Below are 19,996 nucleotides of genomic sequence, written 5' to 3' on the forward strand. Positions count from 1 at the left end.
CACCATCCCGAGGAACTCCTGGAGGCCCTTGATGGTTGTGGGGCGGGGGAATTGCTGGACGGCCTGCACCTTGTTGGGCAGGGGGACGGCCCCAGCAGGGGTGATGTGGTGACCGAGAAAATCGATCTCGGTTAGGCCGAATTGGCACTTCGCCGGGCTGAGGATGAGCCCGTGTTGGGCTTGGCGCCCGAACAAGATGCGAAGGTGTTCGAGGTGTTCCTGTTTGGAGGAGCTGGCCACGAGAATGTCGTCTAGATAGACGAATAGAAAGTTTAGGTCCCAGAGGACTGAGTCCATCAGGCGCTGGAAAGCCTGGGCTGCATTCTTGAGGCCGAAGGGCATCCTCAGGAACTCGAACAGGCCGAATGGGGTGATGACGGCCGTTTTGGGGATGTCCGCGGGGTGTACGGGGACTTGGTGATAACCGCGCACCAGGTCGACTTTGGAAAAGACAATTCATTCGGCCAGTCGGGCCGAGAAGTTCTGGATGTGTGGCACCGGGTATCGGTCGGGGGTGGTGGCGTCGTTAAGGTGGCGGTAGTCCCCGCAAGGGCGCCAGCCTCCGCCGGGCTTGGGGGCGATGTGGAGGGGCGAGGCCCAAGGGCTGCTGGAGCGGCGGATGATGCTGAGTTGTTCCATGGTGGTGAACTCGGCCCGCGCGATTTCCAGCTTGGCCGGGTTGAGTCTGCGGGCGTGGGCAGAAACTGGGGGGCCGGTGGTGGGGATATAGTGCTCCACACCGTGTTTGGCGGCTTTTGCCGAAAAGGTCGGGTTAGTGAGGGCGGGAAACTCGGCTAGGAGTGCCGAGTAGTCGTCCGTGACTCTGGCGAGGCAGTAGGTCGTCAGGCCGGCCGAACGGGCCGGGGTAAATGCGCCGGGGATGGGGGCCTTAGTGTTCATGTCGACGAGGCAGTGCCTCGGAATGTCGACAAGGAGGCCGTGGGCACGTAGGAAGTCTGCGCCGAGGAGTGGGCAGAGGACCTTGGCTGTGAGGAACTCCCAGCGGTAGCGGCGGCCCGCGAGGTCGAGCGTGACCATGCGGGTGCCATATGTGCGGATGTCAGAGCCATTGGCTGCGGCCAGCGTGGTACCCCGTGTGCCGCGTTGGATTTCGAGGGCGGAGGCGGGGGTGATGCTGTGCTGGGCCCCTGTGTCGCACAGAAATCGGCGGTTGGTTCTGTCGTTGGTGACGTACAGTAGAGGCCCCTTTTGCCCCGCGGCCATCGCGGGGGCCGGTGCGGGGGGGGGGGTTTGAAAGTACACGGTGGCGTGCAGCGTTGGGCCCTAGCACCAAAACGGGTGTGGTAGTAGCAGTGACCCGGAGTGGTAGGGCGGTCGGGCCTAGTGGGCCGGGAAGACCACGTGGTCGTTGCCGTGAGGTCGGGCGCGACGTCGTGAGCGGACTGTGCAGAGAGCAGCCGGTCGGCCTTTTCGGCTATGTCATTCAGGTCCGTGGAGCCAGGCTCCACAATGAGCGGGCGGATGCTGGCGGGGAGCTGCTGAATGAAAAGCGTGCGAAAGAGGACGCCGTGGTTTTTGTCGTCCGAGAGGGACAGCATGTGGGAAAGCAGGTCTGATGGTGAAGCGTCACCAAGGCCGGGGAGGTCAAGGAGTTGGCAGTGGCGCTGGTAAGAGGGCGTTTGAAATTTTTTAAGGAGCGCAGCCTTCAGATGTTCGTACTTGCCGTCCGGTGGTGGATTCTGCAGCGCTGCCCAAACCTTGGGGACTGTGGCATAGGTGAGAGCGGAGATGAGGTAGTCGTACTTTGTGGCGTCGACTGTAATGTGTTTCAGCCGGAATCTGGACTCAGCTTGAACAAACCAGGCTTCGGCTAGGTTCTCCCAAAAGTCCGGTAATTTAACCGTGACTGTGTTTGTATCCGCCATGCTAGCTTAGGATTCGTCCTGAGCGTCGGGGTCACCAGTGTTGAGATACCGCGGCAAACGTGGGAGTCGAGACCAGAGCTAGTAAAACACAACTGCTTTTATTCTACCTCATGACAAAGAGAACTGGAAAAGCCCGCGCATCCACTTAAATACTTCCCAGACAGGAAGTGCTCCCGGCAGCCTGTCCCTGCGGAAACAAGTTGCTGGAGGAAAGGGCCCCCAGCTGGGGGCGTCTGCTTAAACTGTCCATGCCGCCGTGAGCGGATTATGTCCAGTGGTGGCGTGTCGCCACAAATACCTATTAATTTTTTGCATCTCACATAAAATGTTTCAAATAACACAGAAATATAAAACCTTTTCCTCAAAAGAATAAAAATTCAAGTGTCGCTCAAGAAATATTAATTGCTAACACAATAGTTTGGTTTCCCGTGGTATTTGAAGTAATAAGCAAGTCTGAGAAAATGCTTCTTCTTTTTCACGTTGTGCATTTTTTTTTTATTCGTTCATGGGATGTGCGCGTCGCTGGCAAGGCCAGCATTTATTGCCCATCTCTAATTGCCCTCGAGAAGGTGGTGGTGAGCCGCCTTCTTGAATCACTGCAGTCTGTGTGGTGATGGTACTCCCACAGTGCTGTTAGGGAGGGAGTTCCAGGATTTTGACCCAGCAACGATGAAGGAACGGCGATATACTTCCAAGTCAGGATGGTGTGTGACTTGGAGGTAATGGTGTTCCCATGCGCCTGCTGCCCTTGTCCTTCTAGGTGGAAGAGGTCGCGGGTTTGGGAGATGCTCCGAAGAATCTTTGGCAAGTTGCTGCAGTGCATCTTGCAGATGGTACACTGGTGGTGGAGGGAGTGAATGCTTAAGGTGGTAGATGGGGTGCCAATCAAGCGGGCTGCTTTGTCCTGGATGGTGTCGAGTTTCTTGAGTGCTGTTTGAGCTGCACTCATCCAGGCAAGTGGCAAGTATTCCATCACACTCCTGACTTGTGCCTTGTAGATGGTGGAAAGGCTTTGGGGAGTCAGGAGGTGAGGCACTCACCGCAGAATACCCAGCCTCTGACCTGCTCTTGTTGCCACAGTATTTATGTGGCTGGTCCAGTTAAGTTTCTGGTCAATGGTGACACCCAGGATGTTGATGCTGGGGGATTCAGCGATAGTAATGGCGTTGAATATCAAGGGGCGGTGGTTAGACGCTTGCTTGTTGGATATAGTCAATGCCTAGCACTTGTGTGGCATAAATGTTACCTGCCAATTATCAGCCCAAGCCTGAATGTCGTCCAGGTCTTCCTGCATGCAGGCATGGACTGCTTCATTATCTGAGGAGTTGAGATTGGCACTGAGCACTGTGCAGTCATCAGCGAACATCCCCACTTCTGACCTTATGATGGAAGGAAGGTCATTGACGAAGCAGCTGAAGATGGCTGGGCCTAGGACACTGCCCTGACGAACTCCTGCAGCGATGTCCTGGGGCTGTGATGATTGATCTCCAACCACCACAATCATCTTCCTTTGTGCTAAGTATGACTCCAGCCAATGCAGATTTTTCCCCCTAATTACCATTGACTTCAGTTTTACTAGGGCTCCTTGATGCCACACTCTGTCAAATGATGCCTTAATGTCAAGGGCAGTCACTCCCCCCTCACCTCTGGAATTCAGCTCTTTTGTCCATGTTTGGACCAAGGCTGTAATGAGGTCTGGAGCTGAGCGGTCCTGGCGTAATCCAAACTGAGCATCAGTGAGCAGGTTATTGGTGAGTAAGTGCTGCTTGATAGCACTGTCGACGACACCTTCCATCACATTGCTGATGATTGAGAGTAGACTGATGGGGCAGTAATTGGCTGGATTGGATTTGTCCTGCTTTTTCTGGACAGGACATACCTGGGCAGTTTTCTACATTGTCGGATAGATGCCAGTGTTATAGCTGTACTGGAACAGCTTGGCTAGAGGTGTGGCTAGTTCTGGAGCACAAGTTTTCAGCACGACAGCCGGAATGTTGCCGGGGCCCATAGCCTTTTCTGTATCCAGTGCGCTCAGCCATTGCTTGATATCACGTGGCGTGAATCGAATTGGCTGAAGTCTGGCTTCTGTGGTGTTGGGGGCCTCAGGAGGAAGCCGATATGGATCATCCACTCGGCACTTCTGGCTGAAGATGGTTGCAAACGCTTCAGCTTTGTCTTTTGCACTCACGTGCTGGGCTCCACCATCATATTCATGGAGCTTCCTCTTCCTGTTAGTTATTTAATGGTCCACCACCATTCACTATTTCATGTGGCAGGACTGCTGAGCTTTGATCTGATCCGTTGATTGTGGGTTGCTTAGCTATGTCTATAGCATGCTGCTTTCGCTTTTTAGCATGCATGTCGTCTTCAGTTGCAGCTTCCCCAGGTTGGCACCGCATTTTTAGGTACACTTGGTGCTGCTCCTGGCATGCTCTTCTACACTCCTTATTGAACCAAGGTTGGTCCCCTGGCTTGATGGTAATGGTAGAGTGAGGGATATGCTGAGCCATGAGGTTACAGATTGTAGTGGAATACAATTCTGCTGCTGCTGATGGCCCACAGCGCCTCATGGATGCCCAGTTTTGAGCTGCTAGATCTGTTCTGAATCTATTCCATTTAGCACGGTGGTAGTGCCATATAACACAATGGAGGGTGTCCTCAGTGTGAAGACAGGACTTCATCTCCACAATGACTGTGCGGTGGTCACTGCTACCAATGTTGTCATGGACAGATGCATCTATGAAAGGTAGATTGGTGAGGACAAAGTTTTCCCCTCATGTTGGTTCTCACCACCTGTCGCAGGCCTAGACTTGCAGCTATGTCCTCATGACTCAGCCAGCAGTGGTGGTACCGAGCCACTCTTGGTGATGGTCATTGAAGACCCCCACCCAGAGTACATTCTGCACCCTTGATATGCTCAGTGCTTCTTCCAAGTGGTATTCAACATGGAGTAGTACTCAGATTCATCAGCTGAGGGAGGGCGGTAGGTGGTAATCAGCAGGAGGTTTCCTTGCCTATGCTTGACCTGAAGCCATGAGACTTCATGGGGTCCAGAGTCAATGTGGGAGAGGACATACCCAGGATGGTAATGGAGGAGTTTGGGACATTGGCTGAAAGGTATGATTCTGTGAGTATGACTATGACAGGCTGTTGCTTGACTAGTCTGTGGGATAGCTCTCCCAATTTTGGCACAAGTTCTCAAATGTTGGTGAGGAGGACTTTGCAGGGTCGACTGGGCTGGGAGTGCCGTTGTCGTGTCCATAGCCAGTGCTAACTGATCCATCCGGTTTTATTCTGATTGTTTTTCATAGCGGTTTGTTACAACTGATTGACTTGCTAGGCCATTTCAGAGGGCAGTTAAAAGTCAACCACATTGCTGTGAGTCTGGAGTCATATAGGCCAGACCGGGTAAGGACGGCAGATTTCATTCCCTAAAGGGCATTAGTGAACCAGATGGGTTTTTATGACAATCCAATAGTTTCATGGTCACCATTACTGATACTAGCTTTTTATTCCAGATTTATTTAATTAACTGAATTTAAATTCCCCAGCTGCCGTAGTGGGATTTGAACTACACATCTCTGAGATCATTAGTCCAGGCCTCTGGATTACTAGTCTAGTAACATAGCCACTATGCTACCATTCTCTAAACATCTAACTTCTTTCTAATTCAGATCTCTACTGGGTGAAAGCAGTAATCGCATCTTTGGGCAAACTTGGAATTACAATAGCCTTTTTGATGGTCTGTTTTGTAAATACTGAATTATACCCGACATTTTTAAGGTAGGTACAGAATAGGAATTATTTATATACTGCAAGAGCTGACTTTTATCAAATCAGTTCAGGTGCAATTGACACTGAGAATCAGTTCTGAACAGATTTCTGTGATATGAATTCAATTATTGGTATCTCATTCTCTTAACTGATAGTTGAAGTGTAAAATTGAAAGATAATTGCTTACATCGGCTTTGTCCTTCCATAGGGACCTCTAACTTTGACCCTGGTCTCCCTACTATTGTCTCCAACCTATTCCCTGCTACCAGGAAATATGTATTCCATTAATTATTACATTTAAACAGGTCTATGACACCTGAGCTTTTCCCATGTCCATTCGCATGTGCACTTTGGCTGTCACTCCAGACCCGAGCCATTCAAAACTTTTCCACTTTTTCCCCCTTATCTTTTCTCTCTATCCCTCCCTGTCGTCATGCCTCCTTTTATCTCTCCTCTCTCGGATACTCTTCCCCCCAAATCCCTACCCCAATCCTTCATTAGCCTTCGACCTTCCTACTCTCCTGCTGCCGTCCCAGGCTTGACTCCCTCTTAGATAAGCCTACAGCTTCCCTCTGTGCCTCTCTTGGCATCCTACGAAGGGCCTATCAAGGTAATCGTTGCTGTTGCCTTACGAGCAGCAACCCCAACTGTCCCATTGTTCTCTCTCGCCCACCTTCTCGCCCACTGGGGCCAAATCCTGCTGAACTTCTCCACATCCAACTCATCCCCCCCCAGCGCTGACCCTGTGGACACTGGCAGTGGGGCAGCCATCACCAGCCCTCTCCACATCTCCCTCCAGAATGTCCGTTCACTTGCGAACAAGGCCCTTGCCATCCATGGGCTTATTATGGATGATTGCCTCGACATCATGGCCCTGATGGAAACTTGGTTGAGGGGTGATGACACCTTACTCTTAAATGAAGCCTCCCCGCCTGGCTATACCTTCCACCACTTGTCCCGTTCAGACCGCAGTGGTGGCGGTATGGCTCTCATCACCAAATCACACCTTGGTCTGTCCCCCTACCCCTCCGCCACTTTCTCCTCCTTTGAGCACCTCACCTTATTTCTCCCCCCTCACCTCTTACTTCCTTCTGTGTCTGCCCCTGGAAAAAACTCTCTTACAACTGCATTTATGAAATCCCAACTGTCCAGCCTTTGGCCCTCCATTCACCATGACATTTCTGCAGCTACCAATCTGCTCAACCACACCCTGACCACCACCTTTGATGCCCTAGTTCCTATTAAAACAATTACTCTCTCTCACCCTGGCCGCTCCCCCTGGTACGACCCTCATCTCCACTCCCTTAAGTCCAATGGACGCAGACTTGAACGGCTATAGCGGACAGCTGGTTTAGCCATTCACCGCCAGATCTGGCTGGACCACATAAAGCATTATTGGGTCCTGCTCTCGTCTGCCAAAACTGCTCACTATTCCAGAATCATTCTGGAATGTAAAGATAAACCCCAGCTCCTATTCACTGCTGCTAAGTCTTCTTAAACCCCTCCCCCTGTCTCCTCCACCCTCACCTCCAACAAGAAGTGTGAGGAGCTCATGGACTTCTTTGTCTCTAAGATTGAGACCATCTGTACAGCTGCCTCTGCCACTTCCCTTCCTTCCCCAAGCCCACCGGGCCAAACTTCCTCTAAGGTTCCCCCCTGCCCTAGCACTGAACTCACATCTTTCTCCAGTTTCTCTCCGATCACTCCTCATGACCTCTCCCCGCTCATCTTGTCCATGAGACCCACCTCCTACTCCCTCGACCCTATTCCCACCGAGCTGCTGACCACCCAACTTCCTTTTCTAGCTCCCATGTTAGCTGACATTGTTAACAGTTCTCTCTCCTCAGGTACTGTCCCCCCTCCCTCAAATCTGCTGTCACCACCTCTCCTCAAATAACCAACCCTTGACCCCTCCATCCTTGCAAACTACCGCCCCATCTCCAACCTCCTTTTCCTCTCCAAAGTCCTTAAACGTGTTGTCGCCTCCCAAATCCGTGCCCATCTTTCCCGCAATTCCATTTTTGAATCCCTCCAATCAGGTTTCAGCCCTTGCCACAGTACCGAAACGGCTCTCATCAAAGTCACAAATGACATCCTTTGTGACTGTGACAAAGGTAAACTATCTCTCCTCGTCCTTCTTGACTTCTCTGCAGCCTTTGACATGGTTGCCCACTCCAACCTTCTCCAGTGCCTCTCCACCGTCGTCCAGCTGGGTGGGACTGCACTCGCCTGGTTCCATTCTTATCTGTCTAATCATAGCCAGAGAATCACCTGTAATGGCTTCTCTTCCTGCTCCCCCATTTGGTGTCCCCCACGGATCTATCCTTGGCCCCCTGCTATTTCTCATCTACATGTCGCCTTACCTGAGGAAGGACGTTCTTGCCATGGAAGGAGTGCAGCAAAGATTCACCAGGCTGATACCTGGGATGGCAGGAATGACGTATGAGGAGAGATTGGGTCGATTGGGCTTATACTCACTGGAGTTTAGAAGATTGAGAGGGGATCTCATGGAAACCTATAAAATTCTGTCAGGCCTGGACAGACTAGATGCAGGAAGGATGTTTCTGATGGCCGGGGAGTCCAGAACCAGGGGTCATAGTCTAAGGATAAGGGGTAAGCCATTTAGGACTGAAATGAGGAGGAATTTCTTCACCCAGAGAGTGGTGAACCTGTGGAATTCTCTGCCACAGAGGGCGGTGGAGGCCAGTTCATTAAGTATATTCAAGAAAGATTTGGATATATTTCTTAAGGCTAAAGGGATCAAGGGATATGGGGAGAAGGCAGGGACCGGGTACTGAATTTGGATGATCAGCCATGATCTCATTGAATGGCGAAGCAGGCTCGAAGGGCCGAATGGCCTACTCCTGCTCCTATCTTCTATTTATCTATGTATCTATGTTGCCCCTTGGCGACATCATCTGAAAACACAACGTTAATTTCCACATGTACGCTGACGACACCCAGCTCTACCTCACTACCACTTCTCTCAACCCCTCCACGGTCTCTAAATTGTCAAACTGCTTGTCCGACATCCAGTTCTGGATGAGGAGACATTTTCTCCAATTAAATATTGGGAAGACCGAAGCCATTGTTTTTAGTCCCTGCCACAAACTCCGTTCCCTAGCCACTGACTCTATCCCTCTCCCTAACATCTGTCTGAGGCTGAACCACACAGTTCGCAATCTTGGTGTCACATTGGACCCTGAAATGAGCTTCCGACCACATATCCGCAGCATAACTAAGAACGTCTATTTCCACCTCCGTAACATCGCCCGTCTCCGCCCTTGCCTCAGCTCATCTGCTGCTGAAACCCTCATCCATGCCTTTGTTACCTCTAGGCTTGACTATTCCAACACACCCCTGGCTGGCCTCCCACATTCTACCCTACATAAACTTGAGGTGATCCAAAACTCAGCTGCTCGTGTCCTAACTCGCACCAAGTCCCATTCACCCATTACCCCTGTGCTCGCTGACCTACATTGGCCACCGGTTAAGCAACGCCTCAATTTCAAAATTCTCATCCTTGTTTTCAAATCCCTCCATGGCCTCGCCCCTCCCTATCTCTAATCTCCTTCAGCCCCACCCCCGCCGAGTTATATGCACTCCTCTAATTCTGCCCTGTTGAGTATCCCTGATTATAATCACTCAACCATTGGTGGCCGTGCCTTCTGTTGCCTAGGCCCTAAGCTCTGGAATTCTCTGCCTAAACTTCTCCGCCTCGCTACCTCTTTCCTCCTTTAAGACGCTCCTTAAAACCTACCTCTTTGACCAAGTTTTTGGTCACCTGCCCTAATTTCTCCTTATGTGGTTCGGTGTCAACATTTTTGTCTTATAACGTTCCTGTGAAGCGCCTTGACACGTTTTACTATGTTAAAGATGCTGTATAAATACAAGTTGTTGTTGTAGAAGTTAGTGTATTTATAGCATTAACACAGTTTCATAAAATGACCTTCTTCCTATAAATAATCTTTGGTAAAATGTAAGTGAGAGTACAAAGTGGTGTTTAGTACCTGTACCAAGCATTTTACGAAGACTATTGACAGGAGGAAATTTACTTTAAATGCACTTTCTAAATAAGAAGTACTTGTTAACCCTTGGCTAAAACCTTAACTAGCCCTTTTAGCCCTTAGACACACACACACATATATAAAATAAAATTAATGACAAATCTAAACTAGATCATATAAAAAATAAATGCTGTTGGCTTCTGATTTAGAAAAGAGAATTAGTCAAATTAAATGATGGTTCACCGGGTTACAAAATGTTGATTTTCTCCAACAGAAACTTTGCTGTTTCGGTGTGCTCGGCAATGTGTGACATTGGGGGAATAGTAGCACCATTCCTTCTGTACAGGTTGGCAGCTATCTGGGTAGAAATGCCTCTTGTGGTCTTTGGTGAGTGAGTTGCATTGCATTTAAATGATTTAACCTTATGCATTCAATGGAGCAAATCGTTCCCTTCCACAGCAACCATTGAATACAGTGAGGTGTGATTTCTGCTATTAGTGTAACAAGATCACAAGATAATTACAGATGAAATCCATTGATCCATCTTAATTCATCAATCCAGATACACCCTACAGTCGCCCCCCCAGCCCCACCCCCCGCACCATTACAGCATCCAATTGTTTCTTCAAATGATTGCAGAGTTTTTGACCCACTGTCTATCTGGAAGTCCATTCCATGTATTGATCACCCTCTGCAAAGAAAAATTTTGTGATATCGGTCCTAACTTTGCCTGTTATTAGTTTGAACCTGTGACCAACGATCCCCCTAAGGTCCGCGGCCACACATCAATCGTGAGGTCCCGCACAGGCTGCTAACGAGCGGCTGCCGCTGGAAGAGATGCCGTGCATGCGTGGCCGTTACAGCAAATTTAAGGGGCCCGCGGAGGAAAAAAAATGAGAGAGAACATTGCCCTTGTCCCCTTGTTCTACACTCACAATTTAATTTAAAGTATTAGTCTGGATTTACCTTTTTCAGTCCCTTTACTATATTTTATGGTCTATATAAGGTCACCTTCCCTATGCTTCCTTGCTAGGCTCAAAAGCCCAAGTTCCTTCAATCTTTCCTCAAAACCCAGACCCCCTGACAGTAAGGATCAACCTCATGGTTCTTCTCTGAAGTGCCTCCAGGGCTTGAATGTCTCCCTTGTGTCACGGGGACTTGAGCTTGAAATAGTATTCTTCTCAATGGACCAGAACACTAGGGCCTAGAAATCTGTGTGTGGGTGACAGGTGGGTCCAAGGCACACCCGATATTGAGCCTCAGCCATCATTTAAATGGGCCTGGCGATCTCCAGTCACATGCTGGGCATCTGCAGGAAGCTCGCCGGCGAATCAGCATTGCATTTCAGACCGCTATGCCGCCGGCAGCGACCCTCTGATAGGTGCTGAAAATAGATCTTCATAGTGTTACAATTCTGCTATTATTTTATTCTCTACTGCTAAATAATGTCAATTAATAACTTGTTAATGGCTCCTAAAGCTGATTGGTGCTGTTTTCCACAGAAGGGTCACTTTTTGGTCCATGCATCCATAAAAACAGGCGACTGATGGGCTGTTTGACCAGGTCCAACACATCAACTTTTGTACAGAACAGTGCCTGCAATCTTAAAGACCGTAAGACTGCTGTCAACTGACGCAGAACCCTAGGGTACAAGAAAAAATTGGTACCACCCATATTGCTATTAAGCCAACATCCAACAATGCCATAGTTTACATAGAATGAAGGGCTTTCACTGGCTTAATGTGCAGGTGGTGCATGTTCACTAACATAGGAACAGCAGTAGGCTATTCAGCCCCTCAAGCCTTCTGTTAGATCATGGCTGATCCATACCTCACTTCCATTTACCCGCCTTGTTGAGTCTGTGGTTTCAATTGCAGTTATACTGAATAACGGGACACAGACTACAGAAGTAAGTAAACAGGTCTTTAGTGATTGAGGGTCAGGGCTGAACTGGGATACACTTTGCTCTGCAGGGTTTATATACCAGTGTGGTCACCACCGGAACTACAATGTACAGGAGCCATCAAAAAGTAGTCCATCACCTTAAGGTATCCTCTTAAGGTGGTACAGGTTACATACACTACAATTCCTCCTCTTTTAGCTTAACAGTGTACACCCCAAATTAAACATTACATGGATAACATATATACAATTTACACACAACTGTTCAAAGATTCAGTCTCTGAGGAGGCCTCCTGATCCGGCCCGGATAATGCCTTTCAGGGGTCTCTGGTTCTCGTTGCTGGGGTGACTCATCCACTTGATCTCCTATGGATTGAACATCATCAGGTACGTTCGAGTCTGAGGTAGATGCTACAGGCTCAATAAGTTCTTCAACTGGTGTCTCTGCCGTAGACATGGGGTCGACCCTTGTTCTCGATTCCACAAGTTGGTCAGCATGACGTTGTATTACGTTCTCTCCAACGTCTACCGTGTACATCAAGGGTCCTTGTCGTGCACGAATTGTTCCAGGTTGCCATTTATCATCCCTATAGTCCCTGGCCAACACTGGTTGTCCTATTTCGAAACTACCAGTGGCCTTGTTATTTACATGCTGGAATTGCTTGTTTTCGACTTCCCTTCGCACATTGGGTTTTAACAAATCCAACCGGGACCGCAACCTTCTGTTATAGAACATTATGGCAGGGCTTTGATTTGTCACTGAATGCGTGGCGTTTCGATACGCCATCAGGAAATTGTCCACCTTGTGTTGTAGTGGAATATGGTCTTCACTCATGGCCTTTATCGCCTTTTTGAACGTTTGAACAAATCTCTCGGCCAACCCATTTGTAGCCAGATGATATGGGGCAGATGTATAGTGTTTCACCCCATTCTTTTTCATGAATTTCTGGAATTCTTCTGACACGAACTGTGGTCCGTTGTCTGAACATATTTGCTCCGGAACCCATTTCTTGCAAATATGGTTCTTAGAACTGCGATCGTCTTCTCAGAGGTAGTGGTTGGCATCTTAATCACTTCTGGCCATTTAGAATGTGCGTCTACTGCTATCAAAAACATGGAATCCATGAATGGACCGGCAAAGTCGATATGCACACATTGCCATGGGGCTGAAGGCCATTCCCACGGATGCAGCGGTGCAATTGGAGGTGCATTTTGAACTTTTTGGCACACTGAGCAGCTTTTAGTCAGATCCTCTATTTGTTTGTCGATACCTGGCCACCACACATAAGCCCTAGCAAGGCATTTCATCTTGACTCCCCCCAGATGACCTTCGTGCAATTCTTTCAGAACTCTCTCTCTTAATTTAGGAGGGATAATCACCCTTGTTCCATACATCACTGTTCCTTGACATACGGACAGCTGTTCTCGTCTGGCTGAGAATGCTGGTAACAGTGGTTCGCCATGTGCTGGCCATCCCTTCACTGTCAAGTCGTAGACCCGAGACAGTGTCGGGTCATTTCGGGTCTCTCTCTCAATACCCGCATTGGTGATTGGTAAGCATTCGATGATGGTCGAGTGAAATATCTCTACAGGGTCAACTGCCGGTGCCTCTTGCACTGTAGGTAGTGGCAGGCGCGACAGCCCATCAGCATTACCATGTTGTTTTGTACCTTTGAATTCAATATCATATTGATGTGCCCCTAGGAAAAGGGACCATCTCTGAAGCCTCGGCGCCGTCATTACCGGAACACCCTTCTTAGGGTTGAAAATGGAAACCAACGGCTGGTGATCTGTCAGCAGCGTAAACTTTTGGCCTTGCAGGTAATGGTTAAATTTCTTAACTCCCCACACGAGGCTGAGAGCCTCCCTATCTATCTGAGCATAGTTGCGCTCAGCAGAGGGCAATGATCTGGATGCGAAAGCGACTGGCCTTTCCGAGCCATCTGGAAACTTATGTGAGAGCACTGCCCCGATACCATATGGAGAAACATCACAAGCTAAGCGAATAGGCAGCGTTGGGTTAAAGTGAGCCAACACTTCCTTAGAGGTGTTCAGTGCTTTGCTCTTTTGAAAAGCCCGCTTACAATCATCGCTCCACTTCCATGGTATTCCCATTTGCAAAAGAGTGTTTAGCGGGTGTAACACCGTGGATAAATTTGGAAGAAACTTATGGTAATAGTTAACCAACCTGAGGAACGACCTCAACTGGGATACATTCTCCGGTGCAGGAGCTTTTACAACAGCTTCGATCTTGTCAGGTGACTTATGGAGCCCCTCCCGGTCAATGACGTGGCCGCAGCACGAGATTCGCTTTTGAAAGAACTCGCATTTCTGGCGATTAACTCTGAGCCCATATTCTTTCAATCTGATGAGCACCTGCTCCAAATTCGCGAGGTGATCGTGATCGTTATCTCCTGTAATCAGATGTCATCCAGGTAGCACTGTGTGTCTGGAATTCCCTGCAATACCTGCTCCATGGCCCTTTGCCAAATCGCTGAGCCGATGCCACTCCAAAAACCAATCTATTATACCGATATAAGCCCTTATGTGTGTTGATCGTGAGATACTGACGTGACGCTTCATCAACTTCCATCTGTAGGTATGCCTGCGCCAGGTCTATCTTAGTGAAGTGTTTCCCACCAGACAGCGAAGCGAAGATATCTTCAATCCACGGAAGCGGATATTGCACCGTGTGAAGAACCGGATTAACAGTGATCTTGAAATCGCCACAGATGCGAACCTTCCCAGGTTCCTCCGGCTTGTTGCTCAATGAACGCTTCATGACAGGAACAATGGGTGTAGCCCATTCGCTCCAGTCCACTTTGGACAGTACCCCTGAACGTTTTAGCCCTTCCAGCTCTGCTTCCACAGCAGGTCGTATCGCATAAGGCACCGGTCTGGCTTTGAAAAATTTTGGGTTTGCATGTTCTTCAACCTTGATGGTTGCCGTAATTCCTTTCAGTGTTCCAAGTCCCTGTTGGAACACCTCCTTAGCATCGTCTAAGATTTTGGACAGTCGTTTAGGTTTGACGTCGTCCTCCTTACAGGCATCTACAGTCAGTGCTTGTATGGAATGCCAGTCCACATTTATTCTCCAGATCCATTCCTGTCCCAGTAGTGGCGGACCTCCATCAGGTAACACATACAAGTCCATTTTCTGAAATTCTTTACCATTGTAGACCACATTTACTTTTATCTTTCCTTTGGGGTATACTATTTGCCCCGTGTATGTTTTCAATACAATCTCCGTATCCCTCAGGGGAATGTGCGAGAATAACCTTATGTAATCTTGCTTATTCATGACCGTTAATGCCGATCCAGTGTCCAATTCCATCTTCACTTGGATTCCTGCTATCCGAAGCGTGACCCAGATAGTTTGGTGGTCTGCTGTGTTACCCACATTATGTATTTTCAGACAACCCAGTTGCTTACTGCTGGAGTCTGAATCCGTCTTCTGTTCATCTGAACTGTTCTCTGTCACCTTGTGTACTTTTTTGTACTTCTCCTGCGGTGACTTTTTGCTGCTGGTCTTCTTTCCTGACCGGCATACTCTCGCTATGTGACCAAGTTTGCCACATTGCCTGCATTCTTTATCTTTGAACCAGCACTGGTTCTGGTCATGCGTTGTCCTTCCACAACGATAGCACTTTACTGTGCCCAATGCCATTTCATTGGTGCTGAATTCCAATGGCCTTTGCTGTATCTCTGCAGCGCCTCGTGCTGCTGCCTCGTGGGATGCTGCAATGCTGAAAGCTTTGTCCAGCGTAAGATCCTTTTCCTCCAGCAGTCGCTTCTGAGTTCCTTCCCTTAGGAGCCCACACACAAACTTATCTCTCAGTGCGTCTGCTAGTCCTGTTCTGAACTGGCAGTACTTTGATAACTTGCGCAGTTCTGTTAGGAATTCAGCATTGCTTTCTTCTTTAAGTTGAATTCTTTTGTAGAATTTAAATCGTTCCGCTATCAGCAGCGGCGTGGGGTTTAAATGCTCCTGCAGGATAGTAACAATATCCGCGAAACTCTTCCCTACTGGTTTGTCTGGTGTTACAAGGTTCCTTAATAACCCGTATGTCTTCGCACCCATTGAGTTTAATAGGGTTAGTGCTTTCTTATCCTCTGGTACCTCATTCGTTATACAGTAAACTTCGATGCGTTCCACATAAGTGGCCCAATCTTCCACATCGTTATCAAAAGCAGTGATGTTACCCATTTTTGGCATCCTTGCTGAGTTTCTCCTTCCCCTTTGGATATTATTATTATTTTTTTTCCAAAATGGCGGCTTTTCCCGTGCTTGGCGGCTTTTCCCGCGCTTGTCTTCTTCCCCCGCCGACTCAAAATGGCGATTCCCGCGCTGTTGCCATCCACGCCTCCCAGCGGTCCTTTATTTTCCCCTGCGTTGCTGCTCTTGTTCCCCCGCCGCTCCCGCGGTCCCTGTGGCCATAAACGCTTTTCTGGCTGCTGCGCGTCTCTGCCCGATTGCAGTCCGGCCCCTGACACCGGCTGCGGTTGTGTTCTCCGCCCTTTTTGTTGTTTTCCCTCCCCTTCTCCCCTGACAATTCGGCCGACTTCCCCCCCGTGCCGCTCGATCGGGCTTACCCGCCGCTGTCGTAGAAGGGATGCTCACTGATGCTTGACTTCGTGGTCAGCAAACCAACCCGGGTTTCCGATGGCCTCCCGTGCGATGCAGGATGTTGAGGGCGGATGCCCTTTCTCGACGCCTGTTCCTGAGGACAAAGCTTCCTTTGATGCAAAACTGCCGCAAGGTAAGATCAGACTCGTCGCCACTGTTGAGTCTGTGGTTTCAATTGCAGTTATACTGAATAATGGGACACAGACTACAGAAGTATGTAAACAGGTCTTTAGTGATTGAGGGTCAGGGCTGAACTGGGATACACTTTGCTCTGCAGGGTTTATATACCGGTGTGGTCACCACCGGTACTGCAATGTACAGGAGCCATCAAAAAGTAGTCCATCACCTTAAGGTATCCTCTTAAGGTGGTACAGGTTACATACACTACACGCCTTTTCTCCATACCTCTTCATACGTTGTCTTGGGATTATGCACATTAATGTCAATTTCCCTCTGAGCGCAAACAATTCATATTTACTGCATCAATTCAACATTATCAGCCTCTACCAAGGGAAGGCTCAATGATTGACTGGTGACAATGACTCATGATGCCCTTGCTCCAGTGTAGACAGGTCTGAGGTGTTGTACAATGAAGCCAATGCCCAGACCAACGTACTGATCATCCAGTCCTTTGGCAACACTTCACGTGGGTGCAGTGCTTGGTTGGCTTGTCCTGAGAAGGTGGCCAAAACAGTGTCTGTGTACTACATGCTGCACCGCATTGTCATTGATGCTGTGCAGCATGCAGTGTGGCGTGCACCAGTGATCACCAGGTAGCAGTGTAAGACAAGGGCAAGGACAACACCTGTCCTGAGGCAAAAGGACTGCTGGCAGCACAAGAGCAGTAGCAGTTAATTGATGCTTTATTCCCCGAGCTGCTGCAATGAGACATTTATCTTGCGCTGGCTGCAATGATGTCCATCCCATCTATTCCCACTGTTGCCCTGCATCTTATCAGTAACTGATCAACATGAGCATGTGATGATGGTGTTCACAAAACAAGCACAGGCAGCGTGATGCTTTAAGGAGTGGCACCATTTATTTCACATTAATCTGTGACTGACCCCTGGACTCTTCACTTGTGTAGGGGCAACTGAGAGTACATCTGTGTGTCTCTGTGTATGTACAGAACTGTGATGTGCGAAAAGATGTATATATGTGTCAAGATGTATGTGGGCCATAATGGAGTTGGATGCCACCAAAATAAATGGCTGAGATGAATTCAGCGTGTGCGTGTACACTGCTGTGGTTTTGTACAGCTAATGCTTCATCTCAAACTGATGGATCTGAATCTGCCCCTACGTACTGCAGCTCTCAGGGTGTATCAGCAGATTGTCACTATCTACTTCTACTTCTGCCCCTGCCTTTGCCATGAGCAACCCTGTGCACCAGCATCTGTCCCAGGGGTCTCGTGAGATGTTGTCGTCATCACATCCAAGAGGTCAGGGGTCTATTCCACCAACACTTGTGCCGGGCTTGGTGTTCACACAGCACTGCTGCCAATGTGAGATCCATTTGAGGTAAACCTTGCGTCTTGTCTCATCTCGCTCTGCCGAAGGATATTTCCTCATGAGCAGCTGTGGCTGTGGCAGCACAGAAGAATGGATGTATGTCAGTACTGCAATCCCTCCTGCTGCGTGGGCTGGCACTGAAACCAGTACCCACAGTTTTGCATTGTGTCGCCCATGGCTCCCATAACTGCACCGGAGGCTCACACTCTTCTGGTGTTACAGCACGTGTTGCAGGGGCTGCCACTTACTACACATCAAACCTCAAACTGCAGAAGCCAAGCCTCCTATGCCCACCTTTCCCATGTTATTCAGGCTGCTGAAAGTTTGCCACAACAACTCTTTCAGAGTATTCAGAGTTTGTCACATAGTGCTCCCTATGGAGCCAAATAAAACAAATACACCAGGCACATGTCCAGCATCCTCAAAGAGGTTTGCAGAGAGGCCTAATTCATCAAATATACCTGGACAGGATCCAAAAGGGCTGTCGCCTTCACCAACTGTACGCCCAAATGCAATGGACGTGATTCAGTGTTTCTAAAATGTCAACCTGCTCTTTGCAAGAGTAAATTAAAAGACTGCTGTCAGTATTCAAATACATTGTGCCCATTCATTTGCAGGGGTGATTGCTTTCATTGCTGGAGGGCTAGTCTTCCTTTTACCTGAAACTAAGGGGATCACCTTACCAGAGACCATTGAAGATGCAGAAAACATCGGACGGTACGTAGACAGGGAACTGTGTGTGGGGCTGGGTAGGCTTTGCTGCATCTCATATTAAGTAAAATGTGCTGCTGGTTTTGGTAATAAAATGTTTCCTTGTTTCTTCAGAGAGAAGAAAATGGTCCCAAAGACAAACTACCAGCTGGTTGCTATACATTCTTCAGTAGAAAGAAGTAACAACAAGCAACCTGCTCCAGAGAAGATCATCATCTCATGAATTAGATGAAATTGTTAGAAACAAATATTGACTATATTTATTAGTCAATAATACTTAATAGTATATGCACAGGTTTAAAGGCATGCAGTGTCATGCCCTATTAAAAATTCACTCAAAATTCAGTTTTACTGTAATCATGCAAGTTAAGGATTCAAGATTTATGATTATAGTTCATTCTATCTGGAATCTTCATGTAAGATGAATGAAAATGGATAAGTGAACCTTGCTCATTGTATCTGTATATGGTCCTGCAAGGCATGTGCCGATCAGGAAGGGTCCTACCTCACTACACTTCATGTACTATGGAGTGGGATCATCTGTGACATTCTGGTGGGTTGGGCCTACATTTGAATGATGTAAGAGCAGACATCAATAGTTGGTTTTCCCAGGCAAGAAGGGTTTATTTATAAAAATTAGTGTCCCATAATGTCAGTTTCTCCCGAATCCACATTATTGTAATAGAAAATAGAAGAACATCTAGAAACCAAAAATATAATAATGAATAGTCAACATGGATTTCAAAATGGAAAGTCTTGCTTGACCAACCTTATTGAATTTTTTGAAGAGGTAACAGAGAGAGTAGACAATAGTAATGCAGTAGATGTAATTTATCTGGATTTTCAAAAGGCCTTCGATAAGGTACCACATAATGGACTGATGAACAAGGTCAGAGCATGTGGAGTCAGGGGACAAGTAGCAGAATAGAATGCTAGCTGGCTTCAGGACAGAAAGCAGAGAGTAGGAGTAAAGGGTAGCTATTCACAGTGGCAGAAGGTGGGTAGTGGTGTTCCGCAAGGATCAGTGCTGGGACCACTGCTGTTCACAATTTACATTAATGATTTAAACTTTGGAATCAAAAACACAATTTCTAAATTTGCGGATGACACCAAATTGAGGGGGATAGTCGTTACTGAGGAGGACAGCAACAAGTTACAGGAGGACATTAATAAATTTGCAGAATGGGCATATAATTGGCAAATGAAGTTCAACACAGATAAATATGAGGTATCACATTTTGGTAGGAAGAATAGGGAGGTCACTTATCACTTGGAGGTTGCGAGTGTAGGTGGGGTAGAGGAACAAAAGGATTTCGGAGTACGAATACACAAATCACTAAAAGTTACGACACAGCTTAGCAAGGCCAAAGTAGCAAACCAAGCACTAGGGTTTATTTCTAGAAGTATAGAATTGAAAAGTAGGGAAGTTATGCTAAACCTGTATTGAACCTCGGTTAGACCACAGGGTGACCTAATAGAGGTCGTTAAAATTATGAAAAATGTTGATAGAATGGATACAGAGAGAATGTTTCCACTTGTGGGGAAGAGCATAACTAGAGGCCATCAATATAAGATAGT

At 48.1% G+C, this 19,996-nt stretch overlaps 1 protein-coding gene across 1 annotated transcript in view; it reads left to right on the forward strand.

The window, feature by feature from the left end:
* LOC147121589 (solute carrier family 22 member 2-like) overlaps nucleotides 1–18,759 on the forward strand; it is a 106,841-nt gene extending 88,082 nt beyond the window's left edge. The window contains exons 8-11 of the mRNA XM_085981950.1: nucleotides 5,561–5,669; nucleotides 9,942–10,054; nucleotides 18,325–18,424; nucleotides 18,533–18,759. Of these exons, the coding sequence (XP_085838076.1) occupies nucleotides 5,561–5,669; nucleotides 9,942–10,054; nucleotides 18,325–18,424; nucleotides 18,533–18,641 (431 nt within the window). The 3' untranslated portion in view covers nucleotides 18,642–18,759. The remainder of the gene's footprint in view (nucleotides 1–5,560; nucleotides 5,670–9,941; nucleotides 10,055–18,324; nucleotides 18,425–18,532) is intronic.
* The last annotated feature ends 1,237 nt before the right edge of the window (nucleotides 18,760–19,996 follow it).

The sequence above is a fragment of the Somniosus microcephalus genome, chromosome 3, assembly GCF_052327205.1.
Source record: "Somniosus microcephalus isolate GS21.2 chromosome 3, FLI_Smic_1.0, whole genome shotgun sequence".
Classification (NCBI taxonomy): Eukaryota; Metazoa; Chordata; class Chondrichthyes; order Squaliformes; family Somniosidae; genus Somniosus; species Somniosus microcephalus.